A 24,038-nucleotide genomic window follows, 5' to 3' on the forward strand; every position below is an offset into this window, starting at 1 on the left:
GAAGGGACCTCAGAGATCATCAAGTCCAACCCTTGATCCACTGTCACTGTGGTTCCCAGCCCATGGCACTCAGTGCCACATCCAGGCTCTTCTTAAAAACCTCCGGGGATGGAGAATCCACCCCCTCCCTGGGCAGCCCATTCCAATGCCTGATCACCCTCTCTGTAAAGAATTTCTTCCCAATATCCAACCAAACCTCCCTGGCAGAGCATAACACAAAGCAAGGAACTGATCATTCATTTTACACTAATATAACTTTAATTGACTCTGCAATTACACGATTCCCATTTTTTTATACTTTTTTTTTTTTTTAATAATAGATCCTGAGCTAACTGAATAAATTCGGCTAAAACTAAACTTAAGAAAAAGCATGGTACCGAAACATCCAGTTGCAGCCCTGATCCAGCAGAAACTTTCCACAGGAGTATTATTAATAAAGTTGAGACCTTCCATGAGGATTGTAAATCACTTCAGATACAGTTATGAGGCAACATTTCAAACATTGTGAGTAACCAAGATGCTAAATACTGATTATGCAAGTAAATTGAAAATACTTGTTCTCCTGTATCGATTGGAAGATTAATGGACAATTACCAGAAACAGAAGAGCAGTATTTTACAAAATATTCCCTAGTTCAGTAACTATAACATTTTTTTCCACTCACATTCAGCTATTTTTTTTTCCTTAAATGTAAATCTGTCAAGAGTTTACCAGCAAAACCATGGTAAGCTGGAATTTGCAGAACTGCCATCTTTGCAATACAACATCATGTAACTAAGCCTGCTGATATATGTCCTTTTCCATCAGAAGCTACAAGGATTAACAAGTTTCCCCTTTGCCTCACACATACAAGCAAGTATGGGAAAATAAGAATAAAATAAAAATATTATAAGAAAGAAAGATAGAAGAGAAAAAGTATTTGTGAATAGCCCAGTGGCTCAGCAGATTGAGATGACGGATGATTAAACTGAATGTGGTTTTGCTTCAAAAGATTAAAACTAATCAACAGCTTTTATATGTGTGCACATGTGCATACACACACACACACACACACACACACACACACACACACACACACACCCCTCAAAACCCAAAAGAGGTATTAGGGACCTCAATGTTTTTGAAAACTCCACAAAGTGCTTATCTAAAACTCTAGGCATGTAAATACTTCTTAAGAGTCTTAGCCCAAGAGACTCATCAGAAAAGCACACAGGACTCAACACTGCCAAAATACGAGCTCTGTTTAATTTCAGATTCCAGTCATAAATGGCTGACAACAGCTAAGCTAACTACTACTACATTATTAGTACTTAATGCCTTCCTTTCAAGCAATATTTTGTCCTTGTGTTTCTCCTAGCACAGCACAGCAAAGGCTTCTTTTACTTTCATAAAAAATGGTTGGACAGGTGATAACTATTTTCCTAAATCAATGCATCACCACCAACATGCCTTAATGTATACATGTAGTTTAGGACATCTACAATCTAGATCTACAATTATCACATAGAAAACTACTTGCCTCCTTGGGAAGGAGGCAAAAAACCATCATGCTCTTCCATACCATCAACGTTAAGTTAATGCCACAAGTAAAAACACAAGGGACAAAGTCTGGTCTTTAATTACAGTATTATTGTCTTCATGAAATTTTAAAAAAAAAAATAAAATTGGACTCTGTGCTCAAAAACTGGAACAAGAAGCAGGGAAGGTGGGAGAAAGAAAATCACTTTACCACTGATAACTATTGAGTTACATAGAGCCCTGTGCCAGAGGCAGGCAGCTCTACTAAGGCACGAAACTCCTGCGTCAGGTTTTCCTGGCACTCCTATTTCCCTGCCTGCCTCACTTACAGCACAAAAGTGCAGAGCTGCCACTTTTTCCCATCTCTTGAGTATTTCTACTAAACTTTGTAGATTTTTATATTTTGCAGAAACATTAAGCCACCCATGCATCCTGAGACACATTTTCTCTTTGTGCACTCACCACTGGTACCTCTGCACTTCTTTTCAGTTCAGCCAGCTCCGTTTAGTCTTTTTTCAAAACCACTCCTTCCATTTAGATTGTTTTTCTCTCAGTTGCCTTACCCCTTCATCTGACTTATCTCTCTTTGCCTTATGTTTATTTAACAATAATAGCTCTTCAAATAGGTAGTTTCATAAAACAGGTTCCAGGATATTGTGGTTTTAGATTTAAATCCATCTGGAGTCCATTTTCCACCACTGCTAAAGCACCCCTCACATGCAAAATATTGACACTGCTGAACCACAGAAATTTCAAAAGAAAAAAGTTTATTTCTACTCAAGTCAGAGGCACAGGGATAAAATAAAGAGGAAGTGGTGTAAAACAGAAATGCTGGCTCTGATCACAGCAAGGCATTCGTTTCCACTACCATACATTTATCTCTACCTTATATTGTGCAAAAATAAAATTATTACCATAGCTAAGGCCAGACATTTTTAAGTGCCATCGTGGCACCTGAGAAATAGCCCTGCTACACAACTTGAGGCTTCAGATGTCAGATAAAAGCAGTTCCCCACTGTGCAGGTCTGGATGTGACATGAAGTCCTCCACTGCAGCTTCAGACCAAGACTCCAAACCAAACCTAAATAAACAAAGCTGGGTTTGCCCCTTGTAGACAAAGGAGGAAAGCCTACTCCCCACCCCTGCAAGGGTTTGTGTCTTTGTTTGGTTTATATTTTTCCTGACCCTTCCAAAAAGTGAGATCAAAGCCAGTGCATTGAGGTATGTTTGTATTTCTTTCTAATTGGGTTCCATTTTGATTTGGGATTCACAATGAACTGAAACCAAACCCCATACTGCTCAGCTATGGCAGTTTATAAACAACACAGGTCGATTACTACTTCCCAAATTCTTTGGGAGTTGGTTTTTTTTCTTTGCCTTCTTCCTACCCAGCTACTGCCACTGCCAATCCAGCATCACCATTTGCTGTGGCTGCTCTCTGACCCCCAGCTGCCACCCCAGGGGAGGTGACACCCCAGGGGAGGTGACACCCCAGGGGAGGTGGCAAGGGAAGCAGAAGGCAGGAAATGCCCTGCTTGTTGCTACTATGCTGTCACTGTTACACAGTTTCTAATATTTCCCAATTGTATCTCATCTGGGACAGCAGACTGGCCATGGTTCATTTCTGGTTTAGGGGTACATTAAAATTTAGTCAGAGAAATGCCTCTAACTTGAAATTCTGCACATTCTACAGAATGCCATAGAAAATATTGCTCCTAGCATAGGTTTCTTGACATACTGTAGGCAGCAATGAAAAGAACTCTGCTGAACCTCTTGGTGCAGACCACATGGATCCCAGTTTGCATCTGCACATGTACATGGGAGTGAAAGGCAAGTCCTAGATGGGCTGTTTGCTTAACACCTGCCAAAAACAGTAAGTTAACTACTACCATCTCAACCAACCTGGAGGGGAGGGGTCTGTTCCATTTAGAAGACAAGCAACAACTATAAGAATTGTCATTATTTGAATTATTTTATATGGGTTGTTTTCTATGATTGGAGTATGATAACTTCAAGTGATTTAAAAGTGCAATAGGGCACCAACAGAAAAAGAAGTGTTTTCTTCAGTGTGTTTATTTTCTGCATTTGACAGTACCTTCAAGTAGCCCAAACATTTTCTCACTGTTATGATGCCAGTGTTCAGTTGCTAACACAAATATAAGTAGAGAAGGTTTAAGGTTTTTTTAATTACAATGAATGTACATAAATCAGCAAAGGAACTCATGGAATCTGTAATACATAGATTTTTGTAATAGCTTTTTAATAGTTATGCACACTAACACAAACTACTAATTTAGAGCATATTTGATTGCCACTTAGGTCTGCTTTTAATCTGAGTTCACCCTGTTCGGATTGGTCAGCATAAATTCAAACAGCAGAGGAGATAAAAGTAATTTTGGTTTTATCTCTAAGCTCTCTCCCATCTTGGAATTTGGTATAGATCAATACAGGCTTTTCAGTCAGGAAGAAGTGCACCCACTGATGTAATGCCATGGCTCTAGAGATTTGTTTGACAGATTGTAAATTGTGTATTTATTTAATTCACCAGTTTCATGACATTACCATTTAGAGACAAACCAACAGCTCATGAAAGGAAAGCCTATTGACAAGACCATCACCGAGTTTCTTTTACCAACAGGGATCTCATGGAGTTGTTCCAGATGCACCTGTGGCCTTGTCAGGAGGCCATATATTGGTCCTATGAAATAATTCATAGCTTAAACATAAAATTTACTTAAAAAAAAAAATAAAAATCTAACTCTTATGTTACTTCTGATGTTAAGCTTAGCTCAGAGGACCCAAGAATTGTCCAGCCATGGTTCCAGTTTGCTATATAAGTATCCAAAAGAAAAAAAGTTATATATATATATTGTTAGAGCTATAAGCAATTCAGAGAATTTATACTTGGGCAGGAAATGAAACATTTTAGAGTGACCAGTTATTTGAGCATCTAGAGATTATGATAATGCACCCAGCCTTCCATCCTGAATATTCTCTCTCACAAGCTAACCCCCCTTCACCTTTCACACTCACACCACACACTCCCATCACTCCCTGCTAATGTTTTCTGTCCCCAGCAAGAGTTGCACACAACTTTGTTCTCTTCAGTACTCTGCTCAGGAGTCATTTATTGCTACACTCTAAAGTACAAGACTGGTTCATACTGTTAATTTATATAGTCTCTAAGTCAAGGCTGAAAGAATGAAGAGTCCTACAGTATAAATATTGTAGCAAACATCCCAGAGAATGTCCTGTACTTGCTGTTATTTTGAGGAAGAGATAACAATGAAAAGATAGGGGGGGAAATAGCCTCAAGGAGATGTAACTACCTTATATTTTCAAGGAGAGTTGCAATAAAGCTTTGCTTGAAAAGCTACTTCCTATCAGCTTTGCTTTCTATCAAAGTTATGCATTGTTTATGACTCTGTGTTTCATTAAATTTGACCTTCTGCCTATAAATTGCAAAAGCACTTTCCCACAGATGCACAGACACTTGAACTCAAGAACAAACCAGCTAAGTGTCACCAGTTATATTAACTGTGAACAGCTACTTGCCAAACTGCTTGTACAGTTCTGAAATGCCAGGTTCAGAAAACACAATACACTCTGAATTCTACATCATCTGCAAGAGTAGAGGTCTCTGATTAGAAGTCTGTCACTAGGACAAGATTTCAGTGTGTATTAGATCCTTCAGTTTTTAAATGGGACTTGAGTCTTCTGCCTTTGCATCTATCAGCAACAAAACACTTTGATTTGCCTCCCAGGTCAGCCCCTGCAGCTCGATGAGATTAGTAGGCAAATACACGAAGTAGAAACATACAGAACATTTCAAGTTATTCTAGAATGAAGTGTTTAAAGGAATGTATTCCAGTACTTCTTAACCTAAAAGGCTAAGTCCTTTCCCCTATAATGCATCCAGTACTTGTTTAAAATCATTTTCTTAACTAAGCTTATTTGACAGAAAATATTAAGCAAGCAGTAACCGTACACAGATAATTTTGGCAAGACATTCAGCTGTAGTTGTAAAAGCACTGTCTTTTATTTCCTTCCCATAACACACAGCAGCTTTCTTAGCTTCCTAATTACACACACTCTTTATTCTTTTTAAGCGCCAGCACAGAGCTGAAACACGAGCTGCTGAATAATGTGAAAAGAAATGTGTGTTGGACATTTAAAGGAAAAAAAGAGCAGCTCTCACAAACCAGAAGCTTGATTCCAGCCACAGAGAGCCAGCAGGTCACAACTGCAGAGGCCTGGTGTTTGCTATTCCAAACCATCCTGGCCAAAGGAGGTGAACTCCAATACAGAATAATTCAGACACAATTCTCCCTCTACTCCCTCCCAGTCTCACACAAATCAGCTGCACCTCCCAGTGATGAATGGAGCTTCTTATTAATGTCCCCAGACACCCTGCAGCAGCAATACCCCCATGCTGAAGAGGGACTTCCACCTTTGGGTCCACTATGTTCTTAAACCAGCTGAACCTGGGCATAGCCACGACTTCCAGTGCTACAATCCTGAAACAATGTGAACTGAAGTCTTTCCTTTGGACAGGGTGATCCACCATCCCAAATGATGTCAACTTGAAATCCTTATCAGACTTGGCATATCTTCCAGATACCTAGCCAGGATTTCTCAGTACACCCCACTAACACTGTAGTTGTCACTTTAACTGTTTGACCACACCAGTGTGATGAAAAAGCAAGTAACACGGGCTTCAGGTAGGAATTTCAAAACTGCAGTGCTTTTATTCTTGATGTCCTTGGCAGCTACTGAACTTTGGAGGCAGCAAAAACACTTGAGAAGTACATTCCAGAAACTGAGTCCATCCCCTCAGTGACTCAGTTTTTCAAGATTCTGCATGCCTCCTATTCCTCCTTGCCAACAAATCCAACCTAGCAGTGACAAAACCCAGCCCCCTTCCAAAGAGCAAAAGCTATTCCTAAATAAAGCCTGCATCTCCATGCCACTGTATAAATCATGGAGCTCCAGTAACTATCACTCATTTCTCCAAACTTATTCCAGATCTCTGCAGAGAAAAGTTTGAGACTGCCCTTCCATGACTTCCAGCCATGGTCCTTCCAAGTAGCCCTAAATGACCTTTCCTGCTCCTTGCATCTCTTCTGATGGAATGTGAGCAATCATTCTGGACAAGCCCAGATAAACAAAGCTCTGAGGCCGATGTTCCTACACATCACAAAACAGCCATTCCAGACTGACAGCCAGACCTCACCTCCAGTCACATTTGAAGGCACAATGAAAAAGGGCCAGTAAGATACTGAACCCATAGAAACAGGAGGCAAATTACACAAAACAGATCATTAGCCTGAGATGGTTTATACACCAGTTCTCAGCATGGTGTCTGTGAGCTTTAGCTAAATGCATACTATTACTGAAGAAAAATGGTGGCACGGACAAAGGACATTCTTGTCCACATATGAATAAATACAAGACTGGACTCTATAATGCAATTTAGCATTTCTGAGGAGTCTGACTCATTTTGCACCAGGCAGTGACACGTCACAGTGCTACTGGGTATTTTAGTCAAACTTGTCTGCTAAAGCTATTCTTTAGCACATGCACTGTACAACAAAAACTACTTTGTGTTGTGAAACCTTGAACGTTTTCCTGACAAGTCTCCACTGTTTCCCAAGGAACTCAATACTGATGCCTACACATGAACTTACAAATTGGCAAATTGAAAGTAATCATTATTGCACACATCTCAAAAGAAAAATACTTTATAAGTATTCAAAAGTAATAAACTAACCTATCTGCATTTTCACATGCATTCGTTGCTCTGCAAGCCTATTTAAAAGACAATGTAATAAACTGTGAGACTTGAGACTGAATACTTTTCAGAAAAGTGCTTTAATGAGAAAACCTGATTACACTGATGTCTGACAAAAACTCAATCCCACTTATGGATCCTGCAGACAGGAATGATGACAGATGTGAAATCAAAAAGCTCCATACAGACAGAATCACTCTTACTTCAGTATTTCATTCTGCAAATCTAAAATACCATTCCCTAAACTGTTCAAAATCTTGCTGTTTGTGGAAGTGAGCATATTCTAGAAAGCATAAAGCCATTGAAGGGCCATTAAAAAATGTCAATAGTTAATATCCTCCCTCATTTTTCCAATTTCCCTGACTCTTTGCTCAGTTCCAAACACTTGGTTAAAGAAAACATTCTGAATTTCTTTTAAAAGTAAAACTTGTGGAATTTTATTCCAAACTATGATCTGTTTGGCACTTGCTTATCCAACCAGAATGCTCTGAGACACCATGTGCACGAGCACTGCAGACAAGCTGTGGCAGAGGGTGCATCACAGTCAGTCAGTCCTTCTGCAGGGTGACAAAGGGCAAGCAGCAAACTCAGAGCTGGTGGTGTTACCCTGTCAGCCCCATTCCCTGCCTCTGCTTAGGCATCTTGTTTTCAGGTATAAAAACTGGGCAATATTTCATTTCTTTTCTTTTGCATGGAGAGGAGCTCGAGCTGTGAATGACAAGTTACATACAGAGCAAGCTCCACTGGCTGTTATCACATTAACACTTCTTCCTCCCTCCCCAAGCTCCCAGTGCAAAAATTCACTTGGCAGCAATACAATCTTGATCTGGCCTTGAAACATTCCCTCTTTCTAAAGCTGTTCTCTGAGCTTGCAAGGAAGGTGTGGCTTCCTTTGACAAATTCATATATGCCCACTGTGAAGATGAGAAATAATGATTACTATGAAACAAAACTCTTAAAATTGGAGATTTAAATAACTCCCTTTACACACTTCCTTTCCAAGTGACATTATCTCCTTTCATATCATCTCCTTACTTACTCCAGCTCCTGTGATTTAAGCTGTTTCTATATTAGACATCCCTACTATAGAATTTAAAGATTATTTTTACAGATGCTAAGAAGTAATTGTCAAAGTGGTCCCTTACGACATTCTGGTTTGGCCAGAAAGTATTGAGAGAACATGCAAAGTTGTGCACATCAATTTTTTAATGGCCAGCTCACCTCTTACTCCCTCTAATATCCTTTAAAACCTTGCCCTAATTTGTATCTCTGTTCTGCATCATTTGTCAGACCAGTCCTTACAGTAATTGAGCAGAACTCCTTCCCCTGATACTCCTCACAGTTGCAATAAGAGCACTCTTTCCTCTACTCAGAAAACATATGTTTTCCTCACTTCCTTCAGCAGCCTTCTCAGTTTTCATTGAAGCTGGACTGAAGGTGCTCAGCTCTCACTGTGTAAGCCCACTCACTCAAAGGAGTTGTAGGTTATGTGCTTTGAGGTGCTGCTTTCACCAGGAACATTCTTTTTTGGGTATATCCAGATTGACTGCATTTTCATTTAAACCATTTGCTTGCCCTATTTAGACTAAAGGCTTGCTGAATTACAGACAGATCTTTTTGTCACCTTTGTTTGCCCTCACATGATTACCACCATCACCATCATGTCAGCAACCACTAAATCCAGGAGGAACTGGTAGCAGAGATCTCTTGGCTTATCATTCAGAACATCAGTGAGATACAGATCTCCTTATAAAGCACAGTTTATTCTACTCTGTATATAAACAAAATGTTCCTTAAGGTATTCCTCCACAGCTGCTTAGCCTTCTCTAAATCCTTTTCATCCCTGGGAAGATATTCCCACCACTTCTCTTGCACTGGTAGTATCTCTCCTGCAACTATTCTGTGAGCTGCTTCAGGAAGTTAACCCCTCTGAAAGCTCATCACACATTTGAGCTGGATTTGTTTTGAGGTGGATGAGCTGCCTCTGTCAGCTTCGTGTGTGATCCCAGAGCACAGAGAGTGCACTCAAGGAAGGGGGCAGGACTTATTCTGGAGGTAAAGTAAGGCTAGGATGGTCTCGATTTAGGGTGCTGCAAGTTGTCAGGCAACTGCACCCTCAGTCTAATGGCAGCCAGCTGTTAGAGCTGATCCCACCAGCACAGTATTTGCATATGCAGTGGAAAAATACACATACAAAAAACAATCTAGCCATCCACTGAAGTAATCTGACTTCTTTAATGACCTCTCTGTCCTGTTTTACATTACCTTGTCCATTCAGTACCTCATCAGTACTGTCTTCTTCACATGACATCTGTCAATTGTCACTCAGTACAGTGAAAGTCTAAATTTTTCCTTATTCTAAAAAATGTTACTATATTGTCAGCCATAGTTCTGGAAGAGTGAACCATTCCAGTTCAGAGCTTCTAAGATGAATCTATTGCACTTCATGTTCCCATAACATTATTCAGCACAATGGCCTGGAATTAACTCCAGAAAATGGATCTTTCACTCTTTTCTCAATGGATCCTTCACTCTTTTCTCAGGTTGAACTGCTCCAGCTAATTCAGTCAAGATGGTTCCCACTGGCTCTCATGAAAACTCATGTAAATACATCACTGATTATAGCACAGGCCTCAACTCTGGAAGGTCAAACCACCTTTCAGCAGACCCAGAGCTGTCTGAGGATGCAAAGCTGAGCAAATATTTCAGGCTTCATGGATTCAAAGCTCTGGGCATTACCCTGTAGCTGGGTCCAGTATAGGGTCTGACTTGGAAAGAGGTGTGAAAAGAAAAATGTTGCAATCAGCTAGTTTGTAAAGTAACATATCCTAGTGTTGATATTTCCTTTACAGCATTTGAAACAAAAAATAAACCCTAGTTCTTCAAATAAGAGACATCAGTCAACATGTAAATCATAGCTTTCATCTGCAAGATAGGCAATTAAAAATCTCCAAAACACGTAACTCGTTTTTTCTTCTTGAAAACAATTAATGGCACTGCATAATTCATGAATATCCCTCCTTAGTGCCCACATGGAAGGCTAAACAGATCACATATTCACAATGATGTCAGAGAGTTCTGTCAAAATAAGGGCCAGGAAAAAAATCAGGGTTTTTTTATTCAGTTTAGGGACTGACCTAATTCTGATTTCTATAGTTAGAATACACTTACAACATCTTTACTGAGGTCAGACCTATCTCATTATAAATTCTAAACCACAAGCAGAAAATCTGAGCTTTAGAAATTACATGGCAAATACATTTAAGTGCCAAAACACACTGACCACAGGAGCTAAAACACAGATAAGATGTGGGCACTTTTAGTAGTGATTTCCAACTTTAAGCTCAAAGCTTATGTATCTGAGTTTTATAGTCTTAAATTTGTCTAAGCTCAAGAACTTCTAACATTAAAACTATGCCATGAATAGTTTAGAGTAGCACTTTTTGTTTTTAAAAGTTACTATACCACTATGTATTTATCTAAAGTAAAAACTTCCTTGGCAGTGCCACAGTTTCAAGTGACAGCTTTAGTGAACCCATTTTATCAGTAAAAAAATGCGGTCAAGATCATCTCCTACAGAGCCCCAGGTGAGCTGTATAGAGGAGGCAGAAAAACAAGACTGTCAGCCAAGGCTGTATATAGCCAGATGCAGAGGGTCAAAACCATAATTTTTGGTTGATTTGGTTTAGAATTACTTCTCTGCACATTAGCACACTACTGCTCATCACCACTTCAGCATAATGTTTATCAGCAAGTTTACCTTATGTGCATAAGAAGTGACAATCTCCACTTATTGCTTTTTCAGAAACTATTTTCTATCAGGCAGTAATTCTTACTGAATTCCATTCCCACACAACCAAGCTAGAGATTTGTCCTTCAATGTTACGAAACTCCTGCTTACATTTTTATCACTTACACTAGCCTTGTGGATTTTATTAAGTTACTATAAAATGGAATGCCAACTCCTTCTCTTACCCTGACTTTTTACTGCACATTATTTTTATTTAGGTGGCATCGTTCTTGCTTTTCTGAGCAGTCAGTTGTGTAGTTTCCACTGCTTTTAGTACACTGTGAAACACCCACACTCTTCTGCCATGCACTCTGTCCCTGTCACTTGCTATTCAAGGCAATTCACCTGCTCCTGCTGTACACAGACTGCAAACATTCTTTGAATACACAAGGGGTTTTTTTCTGTTTGTTTCCTCAGCTTGAGGGGCTTCTTGCTTGTTTCCCCTTTTAAAGCCATATTAGTTGACATTTTTCACAAGCATTTAAATTCCCATTCAGCATTATATCACCGTGAAGTCATCTGCCTCCTGTTCCTCAGTCCACTAAAAAGGCAACTGAGTTGTTAATGGTCTTACAGTCTCATCACTCCAATATTTTGAAAAATCCAGCAATATGCTAAGTGTTAGATACAACACTAAACTGCATAATATAAAGAATCACAGAGTTTTACAAAAATTGAAATCGCTGCTTGAAAAAACAAGTTTGTACTTGGAAGAGCAAGTGCTGATGTTTTTCAAGCCCTTTAAGGTGTGCCTTGTAGAATGATGTGTGTTAAATAAATTCCCTCACTGATGGGAATTCCAACAACGTCTGCAGTACCCAATACCATTCACAGTTACTTTTTGGATTATGGAAATGCATTTTTAAAAGCATTCAACTGCTGTAACATTTGAACAACACTTCAAGCAATCCTGGTGAATGCACCAAATGCATCCTCTGAATGCAAATTTAAGTTGGCAAAAATTGAGCTTTCTTCTGCACAAATCTAGAACAGCAATTTTGGCCACCCCATTTATGTATTTCAGTCACCTGCTAGAATAATAATATGCATTCCTAGGGTTAGTGTCCAGGTTTCACATACACCAGTGCTGCTCAGGGCAAGCATCATTCCACATAGGGAATTTCCAGTTCTACAAATCATGCTCAGACACAAAAGTCTGGAAACTGAAAGGCACAATCTTTCTGTCCAAAGGTTTAGAGATGATAGGAGAGGAAATAAAGGTTACATAAACACAATGCGTTTATACAGAATAAAGGAAATGGTGTCATCAGTTTCCATTTATCCAGTGTAAAAACTGGGGCCCAGAACTTTCGAGACAGAGAGAGGTAAGAGAGTTCACAGCTATGAGGTTTAGGGATATTTAAATTTTAATGTATTTCAAGATTTTACTGATATTATATTAACTGTAAATATATGTATACACTTCGAATGTTGAATAGATTTTGAATAAAATTAAAATCTTGAAAAAAAGTTAATTTGCCCTACTTTTGGAAAGAAGAAATACAATTTTCTTGGATACAAGAAAAATATTGTTCTACCAAACAAGTCACATCCCAAAAACCTGCTAAAGCCTGATGACATCTCATTTAACCACAAATGGCACTAGAACATTGCCAACACCTGCTTCATTGGCCTGCACAGCCCACAGCTCTTTGACTCTATGCATATGTATAGACTCTATAAACTCTATAAATCAGGCTTCTATAGTAGGCAATTCCACAGGTAATCCATGACTCTACAGAAGATCAGTCTGTGTGATCCCAACTTTTGAACACTGATTTCATCATATATCCTACAGTTCACCACAGTCATAAAAAAGAAGATATCTTTGGGAAGTTAGATCACCTTACACTAACGCAGACATTTAGGTTGGGACCACTCTAAAAGTGTGGATGTTTCTGTTTTCCTCTCCATTTGTATTACACTATCTGCATTCTGGTTTTACACATTATTTTTGGGGCTCAGTGGTTTCACCCAAGCAACCTGATAAGAGCTGAAAAAATAAAAAGCAGAAAATATTTCTAGCATGTGATATTATGCAAACTTCAAATCCTTGTGCTCACTGTCACCTTCAACTGATTCCAGTGGGAGGACTGAACAAAGCATTTAGTCAAAAGCTTTCTGATATCCCAAATTTAACTTTGACATATTACAGCAATCATAAGACCTCAAATTGAAACTGCTTGGGTTTTATTCTCCTACCACCTAAACAGAACCAGATCATATTTTTTTACTGTTTACCTCAATTATTAAGCGCATCATTGTAAACCATCGAAATAGCTTAAGACCATATAAAGTACCTCAGTGAGTAAACACCCAAGACAAGACAGTGCATTAATGTCTAAAAAAAACTTTCAATTAAACTTAAAAGGAAAATACTTTGTAGAAACCATTAAGATTTATCTTGTTCATATAAAAGGCTACACTCCCTCTAAGTGTATGAGGAAATAACAGAAAAATACACTCAGTTGAAAATATAGTCTGGGTTCTTACGTCACTGAAGTAGTTTTACATAATGGAAGGGGAACAGAGGATTCTCTGCAAGAGAGCACATTAAATGGCAGCATGAAGCTGGGAGACTTTGTGAGTAATGGCAATTGGAAAAGAGAAAACACAGGGTCAGAGACTGGAACAAAACAAAACAAAAACTCACACAAATCAGTTAAAAGTAAGAGTGAACTTTCTTCTAAGTATACTCATTCTGGTAGCCAAAGCCAATCTGTCACCATTCTCTGATAGTCTTCCCCAAAGAATCAAACCTTCTCCCTAATCTGTGTCACAGAATAGTTTTGCAAACTGCACACCTCATTTCTTGAAGAATCAAACACAGAAGCTCCTGATGCAAACCCCAGCAGCCCAGCTGAGTTTCCTCTTGCTTCTTACAGGTGTACAAATGATGAGTACCTCCTCCCTCTTACCTGTCAGTACTACACATACCCACAGGGGCAACCACCACCAATGCTCCCCCATCAGCCATTTACAAGTCCAGCACCTGAGCATCGTTTGGGCTCCTCAGTGCCTGCAGTCCCTTTGTGAGCAGAGCTCCTGTACCTGCCCCACGCAGAGAAAAATCAAAGCAGTGACCAAGTGCATGGTTTGAGAAAGTCCACAGAGCCCAACTACTGACTGAAGTATCCACCAAAGACATATTTATCTTGGAGACTCTTTTGCAGCATACTTCCTCCAATACAAAGGTATTTCTACAAGCAACTCCCTTCCTGCCTATGCATACCATTCACCTGTGCTTGCTTGCACGCCTCTTTCCTACTGTTCACCAGAGGAGTTTTCCTTCCCATTAAATTAAAATATTGTGCCAGACATTAGCACAAGATTACATTAAACACTAGAAAAAAGGGAAAGTTCCACTGAGGAATGTTGGTGGTCTTTGAGCCTATGGAGAGCTGTAGGAGGGACCAGGGAAGTGGAGAAGTTTGTTGGTTTTTTTTGTTCTTCCCAATCCCCAGCAAAAGCAAACAACAATCTAACAAACCAGCACCACCTCCAACACTAATGAAGAAATTTTAGGTGTTTAGTACAATCTACAAGGGAAAAAACTGGCAGGGAGTATTCAGATGCTAAAGCTATAAAATAATAAACAGTTAATCTTAAAGGTAAGTAAGAGTTGGTATGTTCCAGTGCCTCCGGGCAGGCATCCAAGCAGCTTACACCAGAAACAGAATTCATCCTGACATCTTTAAACATCTTGCTATTTTCTTTGGAAGGAATTTCTAGCAGACTGCAACTGTTGGTTCTGAATGGAGGAAAAGTTTGAATCTTTGATTAATAATTCACTTTAAGGGGGTTTCAATCCCTCCCACCATGCACACAAATACTGTGACCCCAGAGCCAAGCTGACAGGTGCTACATTCCCTGCAGGAAAGAGGAAGCATTCCCATGTTTATGGCATTCTCTGAGCATGCAGACAGCAGAGGCACCAGATTTCACTCTTTAGCTGTCTCAAAAGGGCTGCAAAAGGGGAATGCACAATTTTACATCAAAACAATGGCTTTTAACCCCCCAATCCCACATCTTATTTGTGGCACTATGTAATTTTTTTTTCCACCCACTTATTCTCTGCAGGGGAGATATCATTGTCTGAAAATCCAAAATTCTAAAACATGGTTTGCCAGTTCCAAAAGGATATTAAACCAGTAAAGTTGGGCAGTGGAAATACCACACTCAGCACTGCTGAATTTTGAGTCAGTGGCATTACAAGCACACTTATACAGAAGCTTTAATCCAAAACCATATTGACATTCTGTATTTATCCATAAATCTTATTTATATTAAAACAGAATTAAAAAACCCACAACAAAAACAACAAAAACAACCCCCCCCCAAAAAAAAAAACAAAACACAGCAGCAATTGTGACATAGTTCTAGATATCTTTTCAGACTCCAAAGCATAATTTCTAATGGCTGGGCAATGCATCTGTAGTCTGCAAGCACAAAATTTACTTTTGGTTCTGTCACTCACCAGCTTCTTAACCCTGAAGTAATGTTACCTTCAAGTACCTTATATATTTGCATCTGTTAAAAAAAAGGCACAGAAACAGGAAGACCCACCTGCATTTGCAAAGCACTCACAAGGGAATAAAGGGGCTGTTACTACCTAGGACCATTTATATCTGGTTTTAATATTCGATTTCTTTTCTGTCTTAAAAAACAAAACTTAAAAAAAAAAATTACCTACTTTTCCACCTTGGATCAGTAACCTGACTGCACAACAATGCCAATGACAGAAAAGAGAATTTTAGAACTCCTTGGTTTCCTTTGTGTCCTGAATTCTTATAATCATGTTTCAGTTCCTAACCAGGCCAATTTCACTGCAGTTCTTGTCATTCCTTAAACACAGGTAAAGTATCAAAAATGTAATTTAATTAGGGTAGTACAGAAACAGAACTAATTCTCTTTAGAAGCTTGGTATTATCCTTTCAATAAAAAGAATGTAAGGCCAAGCTATTTTTGTGTTTCACATACACAGCTGCTGCTATCTGAGATGCTGCAATTAACTGGTATATTCTGCCATCAATGTATACAACCCTTAATAACTTTAATAATAGAAACATACATAGCAATAGGACACTAGGGCTCTACAAAACAGAATTCAAGATGTAATCCAACATTTGATTAACCCTTTTCTACCTGGACTTGTTAAAATCATTGTTAGAAGCTAATCTTCAACTCTCAACCAGTCATGAAACTCCAGCAATAGCTTCTTTTCCATAAACAGGAAAGAAACCAAGAATGAGAACAACACAAACAGTATAGAATTAGACTATTGCAATATATAGGGTGAAAGTGGCATTAAGATAAATAGAAGCAGTTTGTTCTTAACAGTATCATCATAAGATGAAGTATGGGATTTACAGGGTTCTTAAAGAAGTTTAAAAGCACAAGACCTATTTCATAAGTTGCATTCTATGTGTGATTACAGAAAGTGTTGGTGGTTGGATGGCACAACAGACAAAATATTTTCTAAAAAACACTTCTATTTTCAGCAATTTGTTCTGGAAATGCAGCTATATTGTGCAACAGAATATATCCAACTTTCTTATCTCAACAGGAAGCAAGCACTTGGACTGAGGTTTTATAGGCCACATTCTGCTCTCAATTATACAGTTAGGCTGCACATTCCTGTTTAAGGGACCCTTCACTGAGCCATGCCAGATTTCTATCACTATAACTAAGCAGAATTTGTTCTCCTATAAGTACATTGTAAGGTCTGTCCCAGATTCTGTACTGGAAAGCAACTTCTCGGTCGAAATGTATCTGTTCAAGATATTTAAGCAACTTCAAGTAACACTGGGCAAATGATGCCAGAGAAAATCCAAATGCAATGCTGTTGCTGTGGTTCCCTTGTCTATTTGTTTTTCAGCATTGCAGGACTCTGAAGAGACTGCACTGCAATCCATGACCCAGCATGTGCTGCAGTGACTCGGGCACCAGCAGGAGCTAAGGATGGAGTGCCAGCTCCTGCTCCAAATTCCAGGATGCCTGTGCAAAACTCTTCAGCAAAGCCAAGAATCTATAAAAAGAAATGTGTTCAAGGAGAAAGTTGACCTTCTATTCCATTGTGCTGCACTATTTTCTACTGCAATGCCATTCAGATTTTTATATATAAAAAATTTATGTGCAAAATACACCTAACCTCCTTGGAAATTATAGCTGCATTTTTGCTAGATTCCCAGTTTACAGCATTATGATTCATCTACTGCAAGCCTGGAGAGCTGCATTGTTAAAGGCTGCAGAGGCACATGATTGATACCTTCTGCTAATCTGTATGCTGACTGAAGCACTCCAAGTTTTTTTCCTACATTTATGCCTTCCTTGCAGGCTACCTAACAGTTGAAAAATACAACTGTAAATATGTCTGTAAACATAAAACTTAAGATCTAGTTTCCCCCCTCCTCCCAGCTCTAGAAGATATGATATTTAATACTGAAAATCCCCTTCATGCCACAAGGAGCTGTCTTCCTCTTTCCTACCCACCAGCCTGGTTTCAGTGTAAGCAGCGTGTGGGCTGCCCAGCCAGGAGTCAGCCACCGACCTCAGGAGTGCCTTATCCTTACTACAGCCAAACAAAAAGGGATGCACTGCAGAATACTGTCCCCTTGCTCCACTCCAGCCCCTCCTTTGCAAATTCATGCTGATCTTTGCCAGAGGAGCACATTTCCCACTCTTTTATTAAAAATTTTGCTTTGATAGAAATTGCAAAACAAGACAGCCTTCTTTCACAAGCACTGATTTTTCCTTCAAAAAAACCCCAAACAATTCTTCAAACATTTCCACAAACCCTGAGCCTCTGCTCACATTGTCTTAGATAGTTTATCACCTACATTATGGTTTTATAATTATGAGATTGCATAACAACAGTCTGCAGCCATGACAAGGGTAGAGACAAATGATACTGCTTAGAAAATTAAATAGTTGCATATACATAAATAATGTTGTTTTTTAGTCCTCCCCAGTGGCTGAGAACTTACACTCTTTTCTGAAACATTTATAATTATCTGTTTCAAAACATCTTAGACAATAAGTTAATGTCTTTTTCACCACTGTCCTAATTCTGTATTGTCTGTCCATATTCTGTATACGTATCTAATTCTGCCCTAATCCTTAATTCTGTAAGATTTGCAAAAGAGTACATCCAGTTATTTTACTATGAGTAGGAAAGGGATAGAAGCTTGCTGCCTAAGGACTTGGGTTCATCATGCCCAATTCAAGTTGTATGTGAAAGGACAGTCCCTCTAAAAGACTGCATGATAACAGTATATAGTCCCGGGAAATAAATATATCTGTATGTAATAAAAAAAAAGAATTTCTTTTCATGTCTGGCTGCCAAGTTCAAGTTCTCTTTGTATAAAAACTGTCTGGTCTTCAGTTTACCAAAGAACTTCCTTTGCTAGCAAGCACTTGTGTAATTAAATTGTTTGTTTATTAGCACAGTGTCAACATGGATTTTAAAAAGGCTTAAATATTATGTCTAGGCTAGTATTATTCTTTTACAACACAGCAGAAAAGAAAAAGAGTCAGGAAAAGAGGAAAAAAAAAGCCACAAAAGCTCCCAATCACAAGACTTATAGTGGAATGATAATGTCTTCATTCTGATCTGGTATTCCTTCCAACAGACTGGATCAAAATGCCACGTAAATCAAAGGAGTAATAGCAGAAATCTCAAAGAAAAGAAGCAGCATCCCTGCAACTGTTGGTGATACCCAGAAGTTTTTTTAAAATGCTTTTTAAAACATTGGTTTAAAAAAATGCAGTACTTGAAAAGACAAATGCCATGCAGCATATGCAAGAGATGAGAGCACAGAGCATGTGCAACATTAACACTGTTAAATCCCTTTCAGAAGGCAAAGAAGTTGTGACAGATTTTGGTTGTTTTGGTTAGAAAATCTGCTCACCCTCAGGCTCTATCTATAGACAACAGAGCCAGCTCCTGATTCTCAATCTTTTGGAGCCTCTCTTTCTTCACTCAAAGCAGAAGAAGGCTTAAGAAGGCAGTGTGCATAGGTAACAGTAACAGTTGATGCCTGCACTTCAGGTAAGATATTCACAATAATTGGCAGTCATGTGTTTCCTTAAAAAAAATTATTTATTTCTACTATCACTGAGAAGCTAAGCCTAATACGTACACTGTGTAGAAGCTGTTTCTAATGAGACTGCTGTTATACACACAATTTAGCTACAACTAGTGGAAAAAAAAACAACAACCAACCCAAAAACAACCCACAACAAACAAACAAAAAAAGACAGCACATGTGAATTCAAGGTCAAGAGCAAATTTCCTATGCCAGCATCATTGCTGAGCTTTCAAAGCACGCTAAGGGAGGGAGGGAGGGAGGGCATCAGCTCACTAGCCTCCAGCTATGTTGAAAAATCATGCATCTTCACACTGAGATACTACCCTGGCTGCAGTTTTAGAGCACAGCAGAAATTATAATAGCATCTGCTGCCTATTAAGGCTCTCTTATTCATTCTCTGTGCTTACTGCTTTTCTAAACAGAAACACCACTCTAAAAATACTCCCAGTATGCATCAGAAGATGCAGTCCTCCCACCATCTGGGTTATCCCACATGCACAACAACCACAAGAACAAGGCCTACAAGAACAGCAGGCAAAGATTCACACACCTACATCAAAAGATTTCAAGCTGAAAACAGGAAAACAGATAAGATATATCAGAAGATGAAAGTGATAGAAGAAGAATGCTCATCACAAACAGAACTCCCTGAAAGTTAATTTTTAAAAATCTATTTGAAAATAGAAGGGAAAAAAAAAAAAAAAAAAAAAAAAAAAGGCTGAATTTTATGAGATTTACACAAGTTAATCAGCTCTGAGAAAGAAACAGCCTTTTCAATCAGTGAGAGGTGGTAAGACACCGCACAGATTGTACTTGGTACTTCATTAGTCAGATGAGTTACAGTCAGGGGATCATCACTCGTACTAAATGGACAGAATGGAAGCAATCCTTATTCCAGTCCACTAGGGTCTTTCACTTTAAACTTATAACCTAGATAAAAGCATAGTAAAGAAAATTCTAGTGTACCTGAAAGCCATTATCTATTACATAACATATACAGAACCTTTGGGTTACATATAAGCTTCTGGGCCTATCAGTTCTGTGATGGTAGAGAAAGGCCTAATAGGGGTACTGGAGCAGAATTACAGCTTTATATACTGGAATATATAGAAAACCAGCAGTCACTCTGAGGTGCAGAACTTGCTGCAGTAATTCTAGTACTTAACTGAAACTGAACAAAAGAAATAACCCCAAAACCTCAACTGCACTTATAAAATAGTATTTTGTCTTTTTTTCCTGGACCCTCTAAATTTGGAATTTAAGTCTATACACAAGAGTGACCACCATTAGTTGATACAAAAGTTGTATATAAAGATACAGAGAAGAGGCAGGCTTTTTACAAAAACAAAACCAAGATGCATTTCTTTTGCAAGTTGTGCAGGAAGTTCAGTTTAAGTATAAAGAGTTGCAGAGTATCGCCATATGTTTCATTCTACTTGAACTTTCTGTAACTGTGTATCTATATTATTCTATGTTTCAGTTAAACTGCGGTCTATTTCCATTAAAAAGAAGTCTATTCTTGCATGGAAGTAGTATCCTTTGAGAAAATATGGATCTTGTCACTTCTTTGATATATATGTTCACATTTCTGGATTAATTGTTAAATACAGACTGTCTTAACCCACTAACATCTTCCTTCAGATTTTTTTTGTCTGTAGGTTTGTCAGCCTTCAAATATTATTCTTATCCCTTAATCACATGTCCTGGCTCTTGTCTCATTCCCTTCAGTATTCCTCAATGTCCTCTGGGAAATTTGCCAGTTTCTGTCATCTGCCCCTGTTCTCCTTTGGGAGCACTAAAGGAATTAATTTCATTCTTTCCCCAAACAATTTCTGTCTCTGCTGTTAACAGTTACCCTTGGCATCTCTCTTCCATTCACTACACAAAGGTATACTTCTCCTTAAGTGATCCTGCAGTACTTGGGGATTTAAGAAATGTTCTGTTGAGAAATCTCTTTGATGTTCTGTATTTGCTTGTTTTAGCATTTTGTAAAAGAATGTAGCTAAAAGATGGATTGTGACTACTTTGGTTTTGCATGTCCCACTGCAGTGTTGTTGGTTTCAGTATCTGTTTGGTTGCACCTTCATATATAAGGGCATGACTGTGTCTCTGTGTGTCAGAGATAAAGATCCCTTACTTAGACTTGGATGTTTTGATCCACTATATATATGCTATTTCTTCTGTTGATATTTTTCCAATATTACCTTGCCCAACATGTTATCTCAATTCTTCCAGAATGCACTCTGAAGAGGTGTCTTGTGTTTCTTCAGGCACACACACAAAAAAATTAGTTTCAATATCTTTTTCATGCACACTAATTTGCTACTAAGTACTGTTTGTTTCACTGCAGAGAAAGATTTTCAGTCAAGTTCCTTACTCAGTCCTGCATCTGAAGATCAGTGGAAGCTTTACCTTTGACCCACCCTCAGAAGCATATTATCTGAGTTATGCATCTCAGTTCCTTACTGTAATGAATACTGGAAGTCAAACCACAACTTTTCAGTAACCATACAGTCAACTTTAATAACTCCTTTTTGCCATTGCTACTACTTTTATTAGATCTTCTCCTTTTTTCTTTTTTGGTTTGTTTTGGTTTGTTTTGTTCACCTGACATCTGGGCAGGATTAAGCAATTTGCAGTTACCAGTTGCTAGATGAGACAGCACTTGTTGTGGTTACCTCTCTAACTTTCTCAGTTAAATACCTTCTGCTTCTTGAGTTACAAACTCACCACAGCAGAGGCTGCATCACTTACCAACATGTTAGTTGCAAAACAAGCCAAAATCTTTTAGAAATTGTCCTTGGATTTGCTTATGCTGGAAGTCCCACCTTTTCTCAAAGAGCGAAAGTTAACTAAAAGATACATTTTTCAAGACGAGTACATAACACGTAAGAAAGAGCACAACTGAAAAGAAACATCAGATATAAATATTTACCATGTCCATACCCAAACAAAGTGCACATTCTGCATCTGGCCTGCTGACAAGCCAAATGTCTGAAGGAAGACCTAGAAAACTGACAGCTAAGCACTCAACCCACCTTGATTTTATTCACGCTCACCCAGTAGACAGCAGTTCTCTGATTTGACTGAATAGGTTACAGACACAAATTTTAGTATAACCACTATCCCTAATGAAAGACAAGAGAAACAGGGATCTGTCAGGCTTGGAACAAGCAAGCAAAGTAGCTGAGGGTTCCAAACATCTTCAGTGATAAGAATCCCACTGGTACCACAGTGAAGCCCCTGCACCCACACAGCTGCGGCTTGGCACTGTCGGACTATGGAGGGCAACCAGTCCACACGCTTGACAGAAAGGGGGTTCTGCCTCAAGAGAAATCAGTGACTTGGAGAAGGATGTTGCAAAAGAGAAGAGGAGAAAAAGGAGGAAATGAAGGTTTACCTGGGGAAGGAGAAGAGCACAACATCTAGAAAAGGAGGGAAAACACTAGAAACATGGGATAGCCTCTATAGGACAGATACACGGTAGGATGTATCCAGGTAGGATAACAAACCAGTTGTTTGTGGAAGGACACAATGAACTCCTCAGGTGAAAACTCGTTCCCTGCAGCTTGCATCTTTAAGCGAGGCCTCAGAGTACAAACACAGCATTAAATAACAAATATTAACAACCCAAGGAAAGACCCGATGCCCCAAGCTAGAGAAGGAAACAGTCAACCCTCTCTCGCAAGGATCAACACAAGAGACAACCAGAAGAGCAAGGACCCTGAGGTGAAGCTGAGGGAAGCCCTCCCCGAGGTGCCACAGAGCGATGCCACCAGCTACAAGCAGGAGGTCGGGGACACCGCGAGGGCGCTAGGGCGAACCACCCACCAACATCATAACCCCCTCCGGGCTCTGCCACCGCTCCGGCCCCGGCAGCTGCTGCCCTTACCTGGCTGGCCTTGTGAAACTGCTTCTTGAGCCCCGCCACAGACATCTTTGCCCCGCTGCCCCCGGCGCTGCCCGCACCCAGCGCCCGCCGGGTCCTGCGCCCGGCCCGGCCTCGCCTCGCGCTGTGTCACCCGCACCCGCGGCCGCGCCGCCCCGCGCAGATGGAAACATCGCCTGGCGAGCGGGCCCGGCTCCTGACACCCCATTGGCCGCCGCCGGGGCCCATGCAAATGAGAGAGGCAGAGCCGCCTGCCCATTGGTCGCTCGTCCGGGATATGCAAATGAGAGCGCTCCGAGCCGCCCACGCCGCGGTGTTGCGTGGAGACGGCGGAGCAGGGGAGGCGCGGGGGGGGGGGAGCGCCGCGCCCAGCGGGAAGGGAGAGGGAGGGAGGGTGCCGGGGGGACTCTGGGGACAGGTGCCACCACTGCCACAGCAAGGCCATCCCTCCGCTCAGCAGATACTCGCTAAAGCACCGAAGGGCCTGTCTGTTGGCTCTCTGCTTCCGTCTGACTCCTCTTACTTTTCATAATGCTCCAGCTTTCTCCATGTAGGTTTCATTTCGGGTGGTTTTGGGTGGCATCTCTAGCTGAGCTCATTCACACCAGGTCTGTTATTGTGCATCATGAATTAATTGCAGTTTTTAACACTTGAAAGCTCTTGCAGTGGTCCCGGGTATGACGGGTTGGCACTGTACATCAGAACCGAACCCCCTTGGTGGCTTTAACTCCCCGGCTGCATTTCTGCTGCTTGAGGTTCAGCAAGGCACAGCCTCCCACCCCCCGCCTCCCTCTTGGAGGAGCAGATGTACTCGAAAGAGCAAGACTGAGAGAATGGTTTAGTTGTCTTCTTGGTTGGTATAGGATGGATTCATTGTATCCTTAAATAGAGCAGTGTATCAGCAATGTGCTCATATAAATATGAGTTGTGGTTGTGCCTACACTGGTGAATGCATCTCCA

General features: G+C 39.9%; 1 protein-coding gene across 1 annotated transcript in view; it reads right to left on the bottom strand.

Annotated features, from left to right (window-relative positions):
* The window catches only part of SH3GL3 (SH3 domain containing GRB2 like 3, endophilin A3), a 46,590-nt gene extending 23,374 nt beyond the window's left edge, over positions 1-23,216 (bottom strand). The window contains exon 1 of the mRNA XM_071754439.1: positions 23,082-23,216. Within this exon, the coding sequence (XP_071610540.1) occupies positions 23,082-23,126 (45 nt within the window). The 5' untranslated portion in view covers positions 23,127-23,216. The remainder of the gene's footprint in view (positions 1-23,081) is intronic.
* Between the last annotated feature and the right edge of the window lie 822 nt (positions 23,217-24,038).

The sequence above is a fragment of the Heliangelus exortis genome, chromosome 11 (assembly GCF_036169615.1).
Source record: "Heliangelus exortis chromosome 11, bHelExo1.hap1, whole genome shotgun sequence".
NCBI classification, from domain to species: Eukaryota; Metazoa; Chordata; class Aves; order Apodiformes; family Trochilidae; genus Heliangelus; species Heliangelus exortis.